Source organism: Poecile atricapillus, chromosome 6 (genome assembly GCF_030490865.1).
Source record: "Poecile atricapillus isolate bPoeAtr1 chromosome 6, bPoeAtr1.hap1, whole genome shotgun sequence".
In the NCBI taxonomy this organism is placed as follows: Eukaryota; Metazoa; Chordata; class Aves; order Passeriformes; family Paridae; genus Poecile; species Poecile atricapillus.
The window spans coordinates 26234191-26251331 of NC_081254.1; the positions used below are offsets into that span (position 1 = coordinate 26234191).

A 17141-nucleotide genomic window follows, 5' to 3' on the forward strand; every position below is an offset into this window, starting at 1 on the left:
TGTGTCTCCATGGCGACGGGCGCGGCGGGGGGGCCGCGGTGCCGCCGCCCCGCCCCGCCGAGCGGAGCCGAGCCGAGCCGAGCGGAGCCGAGCGGGGCCGAGCCGAGCGGAGCGGAGCCGAGCGGGGCCGAGCGGAGCGGGGGGCTCGGCGGGCGGGACCGCGGCTCTCGGCGCCCTCGGAGCCGGCGCTGCCCTCTGCCCTCGCCGCTGCAGCCCCCGGGGAGAGAGACCTTGCGCGGTGCCGCCCGGCCCGGCCCGGCTCGGATGCCGCCATGGGGAGCCGCTTCTCCAGCATCCCCGCGCTGCCCCGCGGCGGCCAGGGCCGCCTGCACCGCGCCCGCCACCACCGCCTCAAAGGTACGGCTCGGTCGGCGCCCCCGGCACCCTGAGCATCCCCCTCAGGACGGGCACGCGCGGTGTCCCGGGGCACCTGAAGGAGCCCGGAGCGGGACGGCTGCTCTGGACACCCCGGGATGGGCGCTCAGGCAGGACATAAATCCTGGGTACCGCAGGGACGCCAGTTTGGGATTAGATCCCTAGGTACACATAGCACCCTGAGTGCCCCGGGCAGGCATCCCGGACGCCTTGGGACAGGCTGTGCTCCCCGGGGTAGGATGGCTCCATGCCGGGCACCCCGAGCCCTGTCGCGGTGCGAGCCCCCTGCCCTCCTCGCAGCACTGTCACTTCTTCCCCGGCAGTGCCCCATGGGTGGCTGCTGAGTGCGCGGTCTTTCCAGGCAAAGGTACCCTAGGAAAGCAAAGGTCAACAGTTTGGGGAGTAAGACCACCAAGAGTCCCCCAGTGCTTATTGGTGAATGAAGGCTTTGCTTTGGTGTCTCTTCTGGGTGCTCCATGAATGTGTGTGTACGTGCGACTGTCAGTCCCGTTTAGAGGACGGCAGGGAGTATTTGGGCTTCCTTGTCTAGCTTATGTGGCTATTCTGTTCCTCAAAAGGATGCCATCTCTTTTCTGAACTCTTGGGGACCTGTTGGGACCAAATGGGATGGGGGTGATTTCTGTAATGTGGACAGGAGAGCCAAAGGTCTCCTCTATTTCTGCTCTTTTTTACCCCCTTTTGCTGTAAGCTGGGAGGGTGGTAGCAGAAAATAGCCCATCGTTCATGAGCGCAGTTTTCTTGGGCAGCAGTACACACACACTGCGTGTGTTCAGCACTACCTGGGTACCTCTTCTCTAAGGTCATTTTCACAACCGAAGGCACTGGCTGATGGGGGTAGAGGTTGTCACACATCTCTGTGTAAGGAGGGAATGAGGGAAGGTGCTGCTCCAACAGCCATTTCAGTTATAACTTGTTGCAGTTTCCTCTTTGTGTTGTAGAATTTGCAGCCACCAGCGTAGAAAATAGGGATGCTGCTGTTCTCCCTCATTTTTGCTGGGCTTGTGGATACTTCTTTGGCATGGTCTAGAGGAATGGAAATGGTTAATGATGAGCTGTGCAACCAGTTGTTATGTAGAAGGATTTTCTGATACTTGCAGTATTCTGCTGAATCTCTCTGCCCCCTTCCCCTGTACTTGGGTGATTTGGAGCAGTTGTGTGAGCTGAGGGTGGTTTATCATGGCTGTTTCAATGGTCATGCAAGATGTTAGGAATGCTCATTGCTCTGTCATGGACGAAGTCAGTGAGAAACTCAGCCCAAGCAATGGTGATGCTTCAAATTAGACTTGAAAGGAAGGGGATGCTGTATCCTAAACAGCGAACCATCATCCTCTATCAGTGCAAACATGAAGGCACATGCAATGCTGTAGTTGCTGGTATGCAATTGTAAACTGCCAGGGAGGATTTGTCTCTTTAAGAATCACACTGTCAGCTGGAAGTCTTTCTGGAGCAACCTTAAGCAGATAAGAATTTATAAACTGAAGCCAGAAGGGACACTGCCACTTAATCCATTAACAGTGGCTTACTTGAGATTTGGAGGATACTCTGTATGAATCACCTGATTTTTTTCTGGGGGGGTGGAGCAGCGATGAGTTGTTTGTTAATGGTACTTTGTTTGTATATTTCTTCCTTTAATTTACATTTTAATTAATTTTCTACCTGTGCTGAGGCAGCAAGCAGAAATACTCCCAAGATTGTAATGCAACAGAGCATTGAAATAATTTTTATTTGGAATAAAGAGTGAACAAGGCATTGCCTTTGTTGTAAGAACTAAGCAACTGCCAGGGACAATATGTGCCTTTTCTGTCTTTTTTGAAATCAGACTGCCTCAGGTCCTACATTTAAATTCAGAATAAACAAGTCTGATTGCATATGACAGGTTTCTGTAAAATGGACTTGAGGCATAGCAGTGAGAGTATGAATGTCACACAGTTTTGTTACATATCTGCCATTTAACGTTTTGTAAAGTGTATTTTAGTTGAAGATTCTTCCTTCAGTGTCTGGCTTAGTGTTAGGGTACTCAACTTTTATAAATTGGCTACCATCTAATACTTTCTTAGTCTGTGACAACCTCTTCCCAACCTAGTGCTGGGGTGATTAGGGCTCATTCTTGCTTAAGAAGAAGCTATGATTGCATTGTTTCCTAAGGTGGTCTGCGGTCTCTGAATTCAGTCCCTGTACCTTACAAGTTCATCTCACCTAAGTAAGAAGTAAGATCTCTGCACATGGTAGAGCTGTCGCCCACTTGTGCTGAATTTTTTTATGTCTTTCTCTTAGTCCTGCTAAAAATGGTCATCTTTAGTTACATAAATCTTCTGCAGACCATATGATACTTTTGGTGGTGGTGAAGGCATAACACAGAAATCTCACAAAGACTGACACGGCTGGCAGAATGTTTGCTTTGCTTTAGATGGTTGTGCAAAAGGAGGAAAGCACACAACTTGATTCTCAGGCTTCAGTTCAAAGCTGCAGTTTTAAAACCTGGTAACTGAAATAGGCAGGTCTTTACGAAGGTACCTGCAAAAGCAAAGCTGGAATCCCAGGCTGATGATTTTAGAGTTGCTTTTGAGTAAGGTAATACTTGAAAATCTATTATGTCCAGCTGTTTATAAAAGCACTTCACATAACTGCTCAGTAGGAACCACTAGGCTTGAGCACTTTGGAATTATCTATTCCAAAGCGGTATGTCATATCTGGATTATGAATCCAGATTTTGGTGCCATGGTTGTGCTGACAGGCTTTGGCTGTTTTGGAGACAGTGAAAACTGAACTCCTCCAGGACTGCAGGTGACCTGATGCTATGATCCATGGATGTGGCTGTTAACTTTGAAGTGCTGGCTAGTGATTGGAAGGAGGTTTTCACTTGGTGATATCATGATGGGGAGGTTGAGGTGAGATTATTTTCAGAATTCCTGTGAGTATTTCCCTTCCCATAACCCAGATGTAGTTTGTCAGGAGTGACAGAAGGTGATCCTTGTGTACTTTCCTAATGCTGTGCAAAAGACTATGATTATCTGGTAACAATCTCCTTAAGGATGCAGCCAGATAAACTCCAGGAAATTTTTGCTGTCCACCCTCTCTGAAATATGGTTTGTGATAACTATCAAAAAAGGTGTGTATGGCTGTTTGGAGGGGAGCCAAGTGGGAAAAGTCCAGCTGTATCTAATCTTCTGAATTCTGAGGTGAAAAAGATCATCAGTGGCTCTGTGTACTGTTTATTTGCTTGTGTCGGGGCAGTCTGTGTTGAACTGTTCCAACCAAGGAAACTTCTATTATTTCTCAAGAGATGCATCCTCAGTTCAACCCGTCTCCCTCCCCCAAGGTTCTTCCAAGATAGTCTATTCAGTCTTTTCTACTATTTTTTCTAATCCTGGTGTAGCTCATTAAGTTCCCCTCCTTGCCTTGTGTTACATCTTCCCAGTCTCTGGCTTTTGCATTCCCTCCTTAGGCACTGCTCAGCCTTGCTAGAAGTGTTTAACTCTTCCTCTTGTGAGGTGTGGGCTATGTGCCTGGTCTGGGCTGTGGTGTAGTTCCCAGATGTGCTGGTCCAGGATGCTAGAAATGAAGTTATTCTAGTCCTTGGGTCAGAAGAGATACAGGACTTTTATGCCATCTCCTTGCTCCATGGACATGTAGCTCTTTATCCTCACTTATTTTGTGTCCTCAGCTTCAAGAAGGCTTAGCCATTGCTGTAGACAGCAGATCAATATTACATTGTAAAAGCTAAGAAGTATTACTGTCTTCTCTCTTAAATCCTCTCCTCCAGCCTCCTACTCAGGTTTGGTACTCTTTCCTGAGTCCCTCTTGCCTTGAAAGATAGAATTCCATGGTGAGTGCCAGCAAGCAGGATTTCTTCCTGTTGATTTTCCCATAAGTCAATGCACCTATGATATTTATGCAAAAGAATGCATGTGCATTCTTATTATTACAGAACTATCTTAGTATTACAGAAACAGCTGCCAGGGATCCTCTTTTCAGCACTGCTGATTACTCATGGGTTCTTCTTTTTTATTTGTATTACAGTGGCATCCGGAGGCTCCCATCAAGATCTTAGTCATTTTGTGCTGGATGTTCCTATGATTGCCTGTACTTATTGCTCATTCATCCAGAAAGCTTTTACTCATGGGTCTGGGTGATGTCTGTAGTATGGTTTGGGGTTTGTACCTTCAGAGTATCACATGAAGCAGTCTGGCACCTCAACAGAACAGTTCTTAGTCCTTTCTTTTGCTGGGCAGCCTGCAGTCAGAGTCAGCAGTGGTTTGCTGAAGGGTGTTACCACCTCTGGCTACAGCCACCAGACTGGCAGCCTGTTGTGCAGCACTTGACCAAGAAGACAGAGGCTTTCCTGCCTTCCCTCGACCATGGAGGATACCAGTCAGGATTACACAGTCTTTGCATGCATTTCTGCAGCTGCTGTTCCAAACATTGTATTCCACTGACACATAAACATGTCAGACTTTTTCCCCATTTCACTGGTGCTTTATGAGCTTCTGAAATACATGTAGAAGATAGTAATCTGGCTGGTGTAGGCATTTCAATAATTGTATATTGTTGAAAGACTGTCCTGCTGCCAGCTCCATTTTGTGCATTCACTAGATAAAACTAAGGGGGGAGTAAAAGGTTATCAGCAGCTGATGGTCACAGGGATTAGAAGCTGGGGTGCATCACAAGCAGTGCACTGGGGGATACCAACAGTGATGCTGTGAGATAACCTCAGCTCCCATTGCTGTCATAATTGGTTCTTCTTTGAAGTATTATATTATTTTCTTCCAGCCTTACAGGGTCTGAAGTTTCATCATTCAAGGCTTTGAAGGATGTGTCCAGCTTCCTGCCCTTCTGCTTTTACTCTGTGCTGTCAGTGTGTCTGGGTTGTGGGTATGAAGTTTTTCCTGCCTGAGGTTGTCAGGTTTGTATGACCTTCTCCAAAACACTAGATTTTTTTCCCAAGCTTCTGAACTTTGATTTATTGCATTTAAACTGGCCAAAGTTGCTCAGTGTTCCAAACACAGCAATTTTTTGATCTTACTTTTTCTTTCCCATTGTGTGTTTCATAACGTGATGAAGCCTGTTGGTGAAACAGGTACTGCTACAGCTTTTCACGATTTTCCCAGGAAATCATGTGGTTTCTTGCCCATGGCTGATTCTCTGTATTTCTGAAGTGCAAGTCTACTTCTGAAAACCAGTAAGAACCAAAACATCATATGGATGATTGAGCTAAAAATATTAGTGCCAGGCTCAGTAATTAAATAAAGAAAATTAAGTACTAGAAATTATAAGGGAAGCCAAACAGAGGAAAATAAAGCCATTAATAGATTGTTGTAAATGTGTATATTATGTGCAGTTCTGGTTCTTTCCCTTCCAAAATCTCAGGAAATATACAGAAGAAAAGATTGGAAAAGATTCAGAGGTGGGTAACGAGGACGGTCATAAGTCTGGATTAATTTCATATAAGGAATGATTGAATAAAGTTGGACTCTTGTCTCTGGAAAGAGAAAAATAGAACACTAGAAAACTAGAATGGAAATGACTGGCAAGTAAAGAAGGGGCAGAACTCCACTGTTCACTGTTTCTTCCAGTACAAGAATTAGGAGGAAATCAAATGAACAAAAGGGGACTGTAGCCATCTGCAGTAGGTAGTTGCTCAGTAGAGCTCATTATTGGTGGATGCTAAAATGGGTCCACTTTTAAGGGAGATTGGAGGAAGTAATGAAAGAGAAATCCTTTGAAGTCAGTGACAAAGACCACACATTTGCCCTTCTCATTTTGACTTCCCAAGGGTGTCTTGCTAAGGTTACCTGTGTTTAGCTGATAAGGATAGTGCTAAAATGAGAACTTGAAACTTCAGTGAAAGGTGCAGCTGGGTTGTTCAGACATTGCAGTGGTAGATGGAGGGGCAGAGCCTGCTCTGGGCTTGGCTGGTTTCCAGCGGGATCCATCCTCTTTATCATGAGCATCCCTGCCTGGTTGTTTACAGGGTGGTTCATTGCCATGTCAGTCTCAAAGTCATACACAGAACATCCAGGTTTTATTTGGGAGGCAGACAAGATTGTAACTGGGTCCCTGTACAAGCTTTCTTGGATGTGACTGTGTCTCCTGCACACTGTCATTTTGACAAATGCAGCTGCTTTTCCATTTGTGGGCTCTTTTTGAGTAAGACTAAGTAGGCTCTCTCTGCTTACAATGACCTCCTAATGACAGAAGTCTAAGTAGCCCTGCTTCATTTTTTTTCTTAGACTGTTGAAACAGCAGGTTTTGTGGATATTCCCATATCTAGGAAGATCTCTAATACAGCGGCTTGGAAGATTTCCGATTTGGCAGCTGTTCTTACCTACTGCTGCTAGGATAATTGCAGGAACCAGCTACTTCTGCATCACTGAAATTGTTGCCCGTGGCAAGTACATAAGTACATGTTGTTTTACTTACAGTGTGTACCTTCACGGTGGCTACTTATTTCAAGCTGGGGATCCACATGTGCTCTGACTTGGTCTTGAAATTTTAGGACATCTGATTAATCCAATTCTGAGCTGTGTCAAGGAGCGGGATCTGCAATACTTGTGTTTCAGGATTGTCTTCATCTAGAAATGGTTGATCGAAGATTAACCTTAATCACAGCAGTGTGCAGGTGCTCAGTGCTGTGCTGCGAGCTGCCAAATCCCAAAGTAGTTTCTCACTTTAATCACAGCACCATGCAGGTGCTCACTTTTGTGCCACAAGTACTGAAGTAGTTTTGGGGATGAGAGCTGAATTTTAACTGAAAATTAGGGTCTAACAATGGTTAAAACTTCTGTTGTGAGTGTGATGTATCCATGAGCCTAGGCTACCTTTTGGCCTGGCTAGCCAGGGCATTGCTAAGCTGAGTAGCTGGAGAGACGACACTTGCATACTTACCCATATTAAGATCTGGGTTGCTGCAAACTGTGGTTAAAATTGAGGTGAGGATAGGTTTTCATCTCCATTTGTTCATGGGGAGCTCAAGGTGATAAGTGTGTTGTTATAAGATGCTATTTGCTAAGTTCATGTTTACACTATTGGTTATTTGGCCTTTCAAGTACAGGATTAAAATAGGATTTTGTTTTAAAATCATAGGGCAGAGGATGCCATGGTGTTATTATGTTTATACAATCCTCCATTAGTCCACCTCAGTTCAACTTTTTGCTGAGGCATAGGGAAGGAATGTCAGCTCTCAGAAAATGGTCAGGTTAAACTGTAGGGCAGTTTTGTGCAAAATTTTGAAAAGTAAATATAACAGTTCTTTGCCAGCCTCAGAGATAAAATTCCATGGCAGCGTTTTTAGTTTTTTTAGTTTCAAAAAACCCACTTGATGGAAACTTTTTTTTTATAAAACAAACAATAATAACATTTTAGTAAATTTTTTTTCTAAAGTGTGGACGTTACTTGTGGAGTCTCCCTCCTCTAATGTTCCTTTGTATTCAGTATTTGAGTTTCACACTGATAGCACTGACACTTTACAGGTGTTCTTGCATGGGTGTAGGCATGGAATCCCTATTGAATTAATCTCAATATTTTTATGACATGACCACAACACATGCTATATCTAGCACCAGTGCTTGGGGAGATCTATTCATCAAAGCCGTGACTGGGGTGCTGTGTAACTAACTGGTGCCACTGTCACTGACAAGCAGTGGGTTGGCAAAGAAGGAGCTTGGCTTCTGAAGAGACAAAAAACAGATAAGGCAAGTGGATCTAGATACAGAGCTTATTTAGCATCCCGGTTCCATATTTTTATCAGAAGTTTCATTTAAATCTCCTCCTTAGGTGGTATCTCTTTAATATAGCATTAATTGTATCGGTATTACTCATGACTTATTTGATTTGGGTAAATGGTGCCATTGTGTTTCTAAGTATCTATCTAGCAAGATCATTTTTGTCTGTGATGAATGCCTATTTTTTATACTTAACAAGTATTTACTAGGCAGGAATGGAAGAGATGGTTTCCCATAGAAATATTGAGTCACTGTAGAAGACAGGACACAAATAACTGTAAATGTTGCAAACAGAATCTGTTTCTTACGCGAGTGAGTGAGTCACTTCAATAGATGTGACAGAAAATGGAAAAGACAAAATGTTCCTCACTAATTGATGATGTTCATCAAATACAGAAAGAGGAGAAGTAGTTTAAATTTACTTTCTTTATTAAAAATGCAGTAAAAACATAATGAAGGACCTGGGTTACCTCTGATGCTAGTACTGGATTTCTACATTCCTAGTCCCATTTCTGTATATTATTTAGTGTTCCTGTTTTAATGGTATGACCCCTCAACAATCACATCCTTAACAAGCATGAGATAAAATAAAGGTGCAAAAAGTTCTCCCTAATTAAAACAGGAACGCTTTTTTTTTTTTTTTTTACAAGGCTTAGAGTTGAGATGCTAAGAGATAAGTACTGACAGCTGAAAGCTTTGCTTCTCTGCATGAAATCTGCCTTACATTAGTTGCAGAAGAAAGTTCTTACCATCTGCTGGATAGAGATCATCTGGTGTTCTGTGCATTTCCTCTGGATAGTTGTTCTCAGGCCCTACAGGTGGAGGGCTTAGCAGAGAGGTTAAAAAGTAGCTTCAGGTTTCAGGCAGAAAAGTCGTGCAGGTGGGACCTGTCGCAGTGAATGCAGAGCTCTGGCTGCTCTTACCCACAGAAAGTGTGTTTGGTGGCTGAGCAGACACTGTCAGTCTCCTATTGTCAGCCCAACATGAAGCCCAGAAGTAGAAATTACAGAGTGATGGATGGGAGCAGTGACTGAGGCTGAACTCCCAATTTGGAAATTTTAATGCTACATCCATTATTAATAACCCCACTGCAAAAGAAAAAATGCTCTGCTGCAAACAAAGCTGTGACACAGGGAAGTAGCAGTCAAAATTAAAGTTTTATACTTGCTGTGGTCTTACAATAAAGGTTTTGTGATACACATCCAGCAATGCTGCTATAAATAGTCTCGTTATCTAATCTTCCAGCTCAGCATATGACAGATTACAAGTAAGAAAACAGTTCAGTGTAGCTTTTAGCTGTTTTCCCACTGCTTCCCTTGCTCCTGCTGGAGCATTATTACTGTGTCCCTTGTAATTCATATGGAGACAACGTTATTCAGAAGTACAGAATGTCACTAGGAGGAGGAGAGTTCAGAGAAAACCCAGAAGATTTATGACATAGTTTAGATAAGGCCATGGAGGAACTGACATGAGGGAAGTAATGACAATTTGCAGTCCAGCAGCATTTCTGGGGGGGTGCTGAGAACTTCTTCATGCCAACTCCATTGGGTCAGATACAGAGCAGAGCATGCTTTAATAAGGTGTTCTACATGCTTGATTGCAGAGGGAACCCTTTTGCTAATAAATAATCCAGACACACTGAGCTATGTCCACATGGGTCTAGGAGCTGATCCAAAACCAACAGAAAGTCCTTAGAGAATTTCACAGAGGCAGAGATAGCACAGAGAAAACCTCTTTTTCCTTTTGATCTTATTTCTCATGGGAAAAGGAGAAGCTGGTTGGTAGACAGGGTGGTTCCTTTCCTCCCCTCTCTGTGTGTTGCTGGTAATGCAAATCCTCATTTCTGACCTTTCCTTGGAGATTCCTCTGGCCTGTTTCTTGTGGGGCACCTGAAGCCACTGATGAGTGCTGGGTCCTGGGAAAGCTTCCCTGGAGCAGAGGCAGCTGAAAAGGACCTTCTGCAGCCTGTGTGTGTGAGCACAAACAACCCTTTCCACATAGGACTGAAGATCACTTTCTGAACTGTCATGAAATTTTCTTGTGTGACCATAGGAGGAGGCATGAGGGAGTATGGCTTTTGTAGATCTGGAGCTCCGTGAATCTTGAACCATCCTCTTTTTGCTATATGAGAGGAGTTAGGGAGACTTTGAGTGTTTGTTCAGACTCCAACACAGCACCTCACCTACTGCAGGGTGTCTTCCCCACCATGTGGCTTGGAGGAAACTCTCTACCAGCACTTGTCCAGCCACCTCAGAGGAGCATGGTGGTGGGCACACACGTGTTCTACAGCCGTGGCCAACTGCAGAAGTCTTCTTCTGTACCTTCATCACACCTTCTCACACAAGAGGTAAAGCAATGATAAAACTTCAGGAACTGAACCTCACCACAGCTGTTGCAGGGAGTGGGGAAAGAGCTTGTGTCATCCCTCCATCCTGAAATAGGCTGACCTGGAGCCTGATACTGTCAGGAAATTCTTTACCAGTCCAGATTCTGGTATGCCATCTTAAATTCCCAGACATAAGCAATTACAAGTGCTGGCAGGTGAAATGCTCTCTGGACATGGGCTTTCTTGTGCTGCAGCCTGTTCAGCAGGAAGGAGTTGCCTTCTCGAGATTAGATTATGTAGGCAGATCAAATTTGCTGCTGGAACAGAGATTTTATATATAGTAAAATGCTCCCAGGTGTGCTTTTTAGTAGTGCTTCTGCGCTAAAGCAAGGATTTATTAATAAGAGGCACCCAAACCATATTACACACTGCAGCAGAGCTGGAACAGGGTGCTTTTGCTCTGATTCAGGGAGCTGATTGAATTCAGTGACAGATGCCAGGTATTTATGTCCTTGCCTGAGTTTATCTTTTAAATTTGAAAGTGTTAAAAGCAAGAGTTATTTTTGGAATAAACATATTAAATAGTGATGGAGAGCTCCATCTGGGTGCTGGTGGGGATGGTATTTTATTGTAACATCTCACTGACCAAAATGTACTGCTCAGACCATCAGAACTGTGGGGGTAATACATTGCTCTAGATTTGCATCAGAATACTGGATCTCAGAGGGCGCAGCAACTTTACTTGTGACATTGCTTGGTATCATGAAGAACACAGTAAAATAACACTTATTGTATATTTACAATAAATACAATACATTGTCACACAATTGTAATATTTCCTGTAAAGTTCCAGACAGCTGAATTTCTACATTAATATATGTGTGTGTGTGCAGGGGGGCTGTTTGAATTTTATGCTTTTTATCATATTGACAAATGTCCAAACTCTAAAGAGGCTGTTAATTGCCTTGGAAACCATTGCCACCCCACCTCTTGGTTGCTCACTCTCCCTCCTACTAGTAGTCTTTTGAGCTTCTAATTTAATCTGTAACATCATCTTAAATAGCCCCTGGCCTTTATTTTTGTTTACAGCTAGTCATTTATAGTTTAAAATTAATTCTATTTTATTATCATCTCCATAATGAGTATTTTACAATTTTATTTAGGGTAAAACAAGTAATTATTATTTAGCTGTATTATCTTTCTGTGGGCCATCTTGAAGCCCTTGAATGGTGACTCTTTACAGCTGAACCAAGACTCAGGGTGAGGATGAACAGCTGACCCATAAACTCCAGGCAAGTTGTCGCATTTCCAGTGCCTCTGAGCCATCTTGTGCCTCAAAAATTAATGCTACTTACAAATTGGCTTCTGCCGTGCTCCATCAAATGCTAAGATGCTGTAATTATTTATGACAGTTAAAATCTCCTGATGCATTCAAATAAAAGCCAAACATATAGGGAAAACATGTCTTGTGGAGGAAGGTTGCAGCATGAAAGCTGTCTTGTTTTGACTGCAGGTCATATTGAGGGGCAAGCTTGAAATACATGTAAGAGATGGAAACCTAGATGTGCTAGATTTTGGGGGGAAACTCCATTGCTGCTGTCATTGGACTATTTTCAGGTGTTTGGATGATTGAATGACCCAAATATAGTTTAAGCCTGTGACTATTCCATTTTAATAGCAATGCAAATACAGTAGGTGAAGGCTAAGAGCGCTGCATCTAATTTAGCAGTGTTGCTTTAGCAACATCGTGCAGGATGCAAATAGTCTCCTTGGTAACACTTCCTAAGTGTCATTAGATAAGCCATGGTTATAAACATGGAAGCAGATCAGAAGGAGAGACACGCTCTTGTGCTGTGCCTTTTTATAGCCCCAGACATCACGATTAGCAGGGCGGCAAGAGGAGAGAGGAAAGCTGTCCTGGGGCTTGTAGCACTTGTGAGCGTTTGTATGTTGTGGTTTGGAAAGCCACATCAATGGTGATGGGGTTTTCTGACTTGGTTTAAATAAAAACCTTTAAATAAAGGTTTTAAATAAAGGAAGGTGGTTGTTCCTGCCCTGCCTGGTTGTCACAGATATACATTGTGTCCTCATGCCTCTCCAGCAGATGCAGATTGCAGATGTTAACAGTTCTTCCCTCTAGCAGCACATTTGAGTCTTGGTGAGTTTTGAATCTACAGGCTGGGGAGAGGAAAGGAGACCCCAGAGCTCAGTGTGAGTGTGACTCCCCCGTGTTCACCCTGGAAAGAATGTAGAGGTTGAGGTGATTGTGAAGTATCTGCCTCTGGTTTGGGATTAAGTACAGCATCTGCTTGCCTTCTGCTGATCTTGCCTGTTCCACTGTCACTGCCAGTGGATTACCTCTCCAGAACTGGATTTGGCTTTCTCTGTTGAATTCCAAAGACCCTTTCCTAGGGATCAGCAGCAGAGTACAGATGAAAGTGAGAAATGGGTCTTAATTAGTGCTCAAAACCAGGGCAGCTGTTCCTGCTCTTGGCATTGCCATGTAGAAAAGAGTCATGAATTGAGGCAGAATCCCACTGGTCGATGCCTGAGGAACTCATCCAAGGAATGTGAATGCCTGATGATGTCAACTGGAGCACATGAAAGACAGTGGAAGGAGCCAAGTCCACAAGAGCATCAAAACAGGTTTATTCTGGTTTGGGATGAAAGTCTGAAAGAGCAGATGGTGTATTTTATCATGAGCTTGACCCTGTGTTAGTAGAGGCTGACAACTGGTAGACTTTTGCATTTTTTAAAAAAATCCTCTGAAGTGAAGCTAAGACACACCCTTTCAGCAAAACCCCTCCTGATCTGTAACCTTCAGGTCCACCCACAAATCCATTGACTGGAGACTGGCCAGTCCAAGCAACCTCTTTTCATTTCAGTGGTGTGTAGCACTTAGCAATTTAGATACGTGGCAGAAGACCTACTGCAATTTTCCCCATTCTAATAGAAAAAGGAATTCAAATATCAATTGTCTCTTTTTACGAGGAAAACTCAGAATAAGCAGAACAACCATCCCCCACAGCCTTTCTTTGCCCCCTAATCCTCTTGGAATTTATCCATCTCCATATCACTCATATCTCGTGGTCTCTGTTGTAAATGTCAAAGCTAATTAATGAGACCTTGGCCCTCTGTGTAGCTGAGTAACAATCCCAGGTTTGTTTTTGAGACGGGTGCCCTTCCATCTCCCCTGGGGATGTTAGCCCTGTGTGTGACAACCTGCAGGAGGCAAAGTCTGAAACAGCTCTCCACCTCTTTAGTGTTGAAAGATGCAGGTGAAGCCATCCTAAGATGGGTGAGAGAAGTATTTCCTAAAACTTTAAGTGATTAAAGTGAAATTTCTGATGTTCTCTTACTGAACTGCCTGCATCCCATGGATATAGGCATCCATGGATGGATCTCATCCCATCCTGTGCCATCCAACCCCTGTGCTGGGCTCCTGAGACCCCAGTGGAAGGCACTTGTGAGATTTCTGCTTTGAGAAGGAGACATTTGAGTCACTGGACCACAGCATGCCATTCTAGTCCTAAGGCCAGACATTGCTACTTTTTCTGTGCAGCATAACAGCCTTCATGCAGTGGATCCTGGGACTGATGTGAAGGTGAAATTTGTCTCTGCATCCAAATTGTTCTGCAACAGAGGATCTAAGTAGCTGTTCCTCCCCACCATGGTCTGTGACTTAGTAGGACATGAGAATCTGGACAAATTACTCTGCTAAATTGTAGCTCAGCCCTCAACCTGTCCTTCTTTTTGCTGTATGCAGAATGGAGCTTTTTTCCCCAGGACAACTGTATTCCTGCTACATGTCATTTGGAGTCCTTAACCATTTGTAAGGCATAGTGTTTTAAACCAGTTTGGGATAGGAAAATTATTTCTGTTGCACAGAGAGGGGTTATAGCTCATATTTCCTGGTGAGAATCAAAAGGCAGGAGGGCTAAGTTTTTTTTATGCATGCCCTTTCATGACACTTCAGGGTCTCCAAGTAAAAATGTATGGGGGGCAAGAACAGACCTAATGGCTCTCCTTGTCATTGCATAACACATGTCTCTGTGGCCCTTCACTGAATCTGTTTTTGCAAAGCCAAACATTAAACTCTCCATGATGATTTAGACCTGACTCTAAGTTGGTCTAGCTGGAGAGCTGAGTGGCATTTTGTACCCAAAGCCACCATAAAATGCAGAGCACCATATGGGACATTAGCACTTTCTCGTTGGCCACAGCCCAGCATGGACTTCAGCTGGGACTCAGTTTCCATGAAAGGCAGGACTGCAGCAGCTCATCCAGGTGTGTGCATTTTTCACCTGTGGGGTTCTCAGCTGGGTACACTGATCCTGCCCATCCCCTGCATGGTTGCTGCAGCCACCCTGCAGCCTTGCTGTCAGCCAGTTCAGGCATTTCTGCACTTGTACCATGCTCTCATCCTGAACAGCACCTCTGCATGATGCCAGCTCCTTGTGCATTAGGCAGAAGGAGTGATGCTTTTGTATTCCCTGCAGCACCTGCATGTTCCTTGGAAATCTCCTATTCACACATGGAGCCTACCTCTCTTCCTGGGGCTGATGTGAGTGCAGAGCCCCACAGTGCTCTCTGCAGAGCCCCAGAAATCTCTGTCTCACTCTGAGTACCCGAGACTGGAGGGCTTGTGCAACTGTACAACTGCAAGCTTTGTTTTTTGTTTTTGGGGTTTTTTTTGTGTGTTTTTCTTTTTTTTTGTTGTTTTCTTTTTTTTTTTTTTTTTTGTTCATAGTAGGAATCAGGAGTTTGACACCTAGCTGTGGCTTCCTAACCCTCAAGGGAATCCCTTCTTTTCTCTCTTGATGGGTTGATGCTGATGTTTTGCCATGCAGCCTTGATTAGAGGTGGGGGAGCAGTGTGGGATCACTCAGTGGCTCTGATGAGGGATGCTCAGTCCCACTGGGGCAGTGACAGACATTGCTCCTGTCCCCTGTGCCCTGCCTGCCAGCCAGGCTCCCCCAGGAAGCCACAAAGGGCCAGACATGCTCCTTGCCCACCTCCTGGCAATGGGGGTGGTCTGTAGATGAGGACTGAAGTGTGTCCCCACAAGAGGATGGCATCCTGTGCCAAATCAGCCAAAAGACTCTTCTCTCTAGCCTGCCTGTCCCAATCTCTGCCTCTTGCTTTGCTGCCTGTTTCTGTGAAAATGCTCCTTTTCAATTTTCTTCACAAAAAATTAGAATGGACCACAATCAAGAATCCTTCCCAAGTAGCTGGTGCAGCCACAGGGCAGCTCCCACTTTGACACAGAAGTCCCTCATTCAGTATTCAGATCTGAGGACAGCTGACTTTTGGCCACTCTCTGCTTGCTGAGATAGGGGTATTCTCTTTGCTTGCTGGGCACTTCCTCTGCAGCTGGGAGCTGCTTTCACAGCATGCAGTGACCTGCTCTGTCTTGGACTGCCACCCTTCCCTGTTATTTTTATATTTTTTAGTGGCTTTCCATGAATTATTTTTTTATTTGATAAGCTTTTTCTTAGCAGAATATTAATGCATATAATTAAGATAGTATTTGGCTCTTGAATCAAAATGTTCATCTTGAAATTGTCTTAATTACACAGCTGCTCCTCTGGAATGAAACTCTCTTTGTTTAAAAGCTTAAATATGGAAAAAGGGACAAAATTTCTTCCTTCAAGTAAAAAACCTCCATTTTGCATTTCTGGCTATGTTGAAATCAGTGGCTTCTATATTTTAAGGAAGGGGAGAAATCAAGGGAATAATAATGCTGATTTTTGTTTTAATAATCTACTTGGAGTAAGCCATAAACTTGATTGATTGATTGATTGACTGATTATTGAAGGTAAAAAGCTTGAGGATCTTGCATTCTTTGAGTTGGTTCACATGCAATTCCTCCGGTTTTTCAATCTCTGACATCTGGAAACTCAGGCATCCCTAACAGCCAGATGAAATCTACCAGATAAGGCACTTGCTTTTCACCAGCTTCCAGTTTGTGAAGCATAAACCTAGCTTTGACATGAGCCTTAACCTCTTAGTGTTACAACAAAATGTTAAAAAATGCCTCAGACAAGTCTGTGGAGTTACTTCAGCCTTCTGCAAGGCAGCTGAGAAGTTATGCTCAATTTGCTGTCAATTCTTCTGCTTTAAACATTGCTGCTGTAAACTATCAGCCTTTCTTGTGAGTACATTCGTGTTTGGAATGATGCAGTAAATCAGATTATAGCTGTCCTTTATTAGCTCTGATGCACAAGATTTCAGCAGTGGAGGTTTGATTCAGAGAAAATGAATGAAGATAGTTAAAGTCAAATATAAATAGAGCTCATTAAAAAACAAACAAACCAGCCTCTGTTTCATTATGTGACTCTTAATTGTACCATGAGTGTAGAGTAGTTCTCATTAAAGTCTCCTGGCAGCCGCCTTCTCTTCATCTCCTTCTGCAAACTCGCCCACAAACTCCTAGGATTTCCTGGGGACATGAACCCAATTTGCACCTTGGAATGGGACACAAAGGGACAAAGCAAACTAAAGAAGCCTGTGTGCATGTGCACTCAATCAAAAGAGCATATCCTTGCCAGCCCATCCGCATTTGTGCAGGCTACCACCACTCACCTGCACTTACAACCCCTTTTCTACACTCTATCAGTTTGTGGCATTGTCCTCACCTGCCTGGGCTAAGCCAGAGGAGCCCTCTGATTTCTGCTCCTCATGTCAGCTGGGGTTTG

At 44.0% G+C, this 17141-nt stretch overlaps 1 protein-coding gene across 1 annotated transcript in view; it reads left to right on the plus strand.

Annotated features, from left to right (window-relative positions):
- The first annotated feature begins 272 nt into the window (after window positions 1-272).
- The window catches only part of NEURL1 (neuralized E3 ubiquitin protein ligase 1), a 142215-nt gene continuing 125346 nt past the window's right edge, over window positions 273-17141 (plus strand). The window contains exon 1 of the mRNA XM_058841024.1: window positions 273-357. Within this exon, the coding sequence (XP_058697007.1) occupies window positions 273-357 (85 nt within the window). The remainder of the gene's footprint in view (window positions 358-17141) is intronic.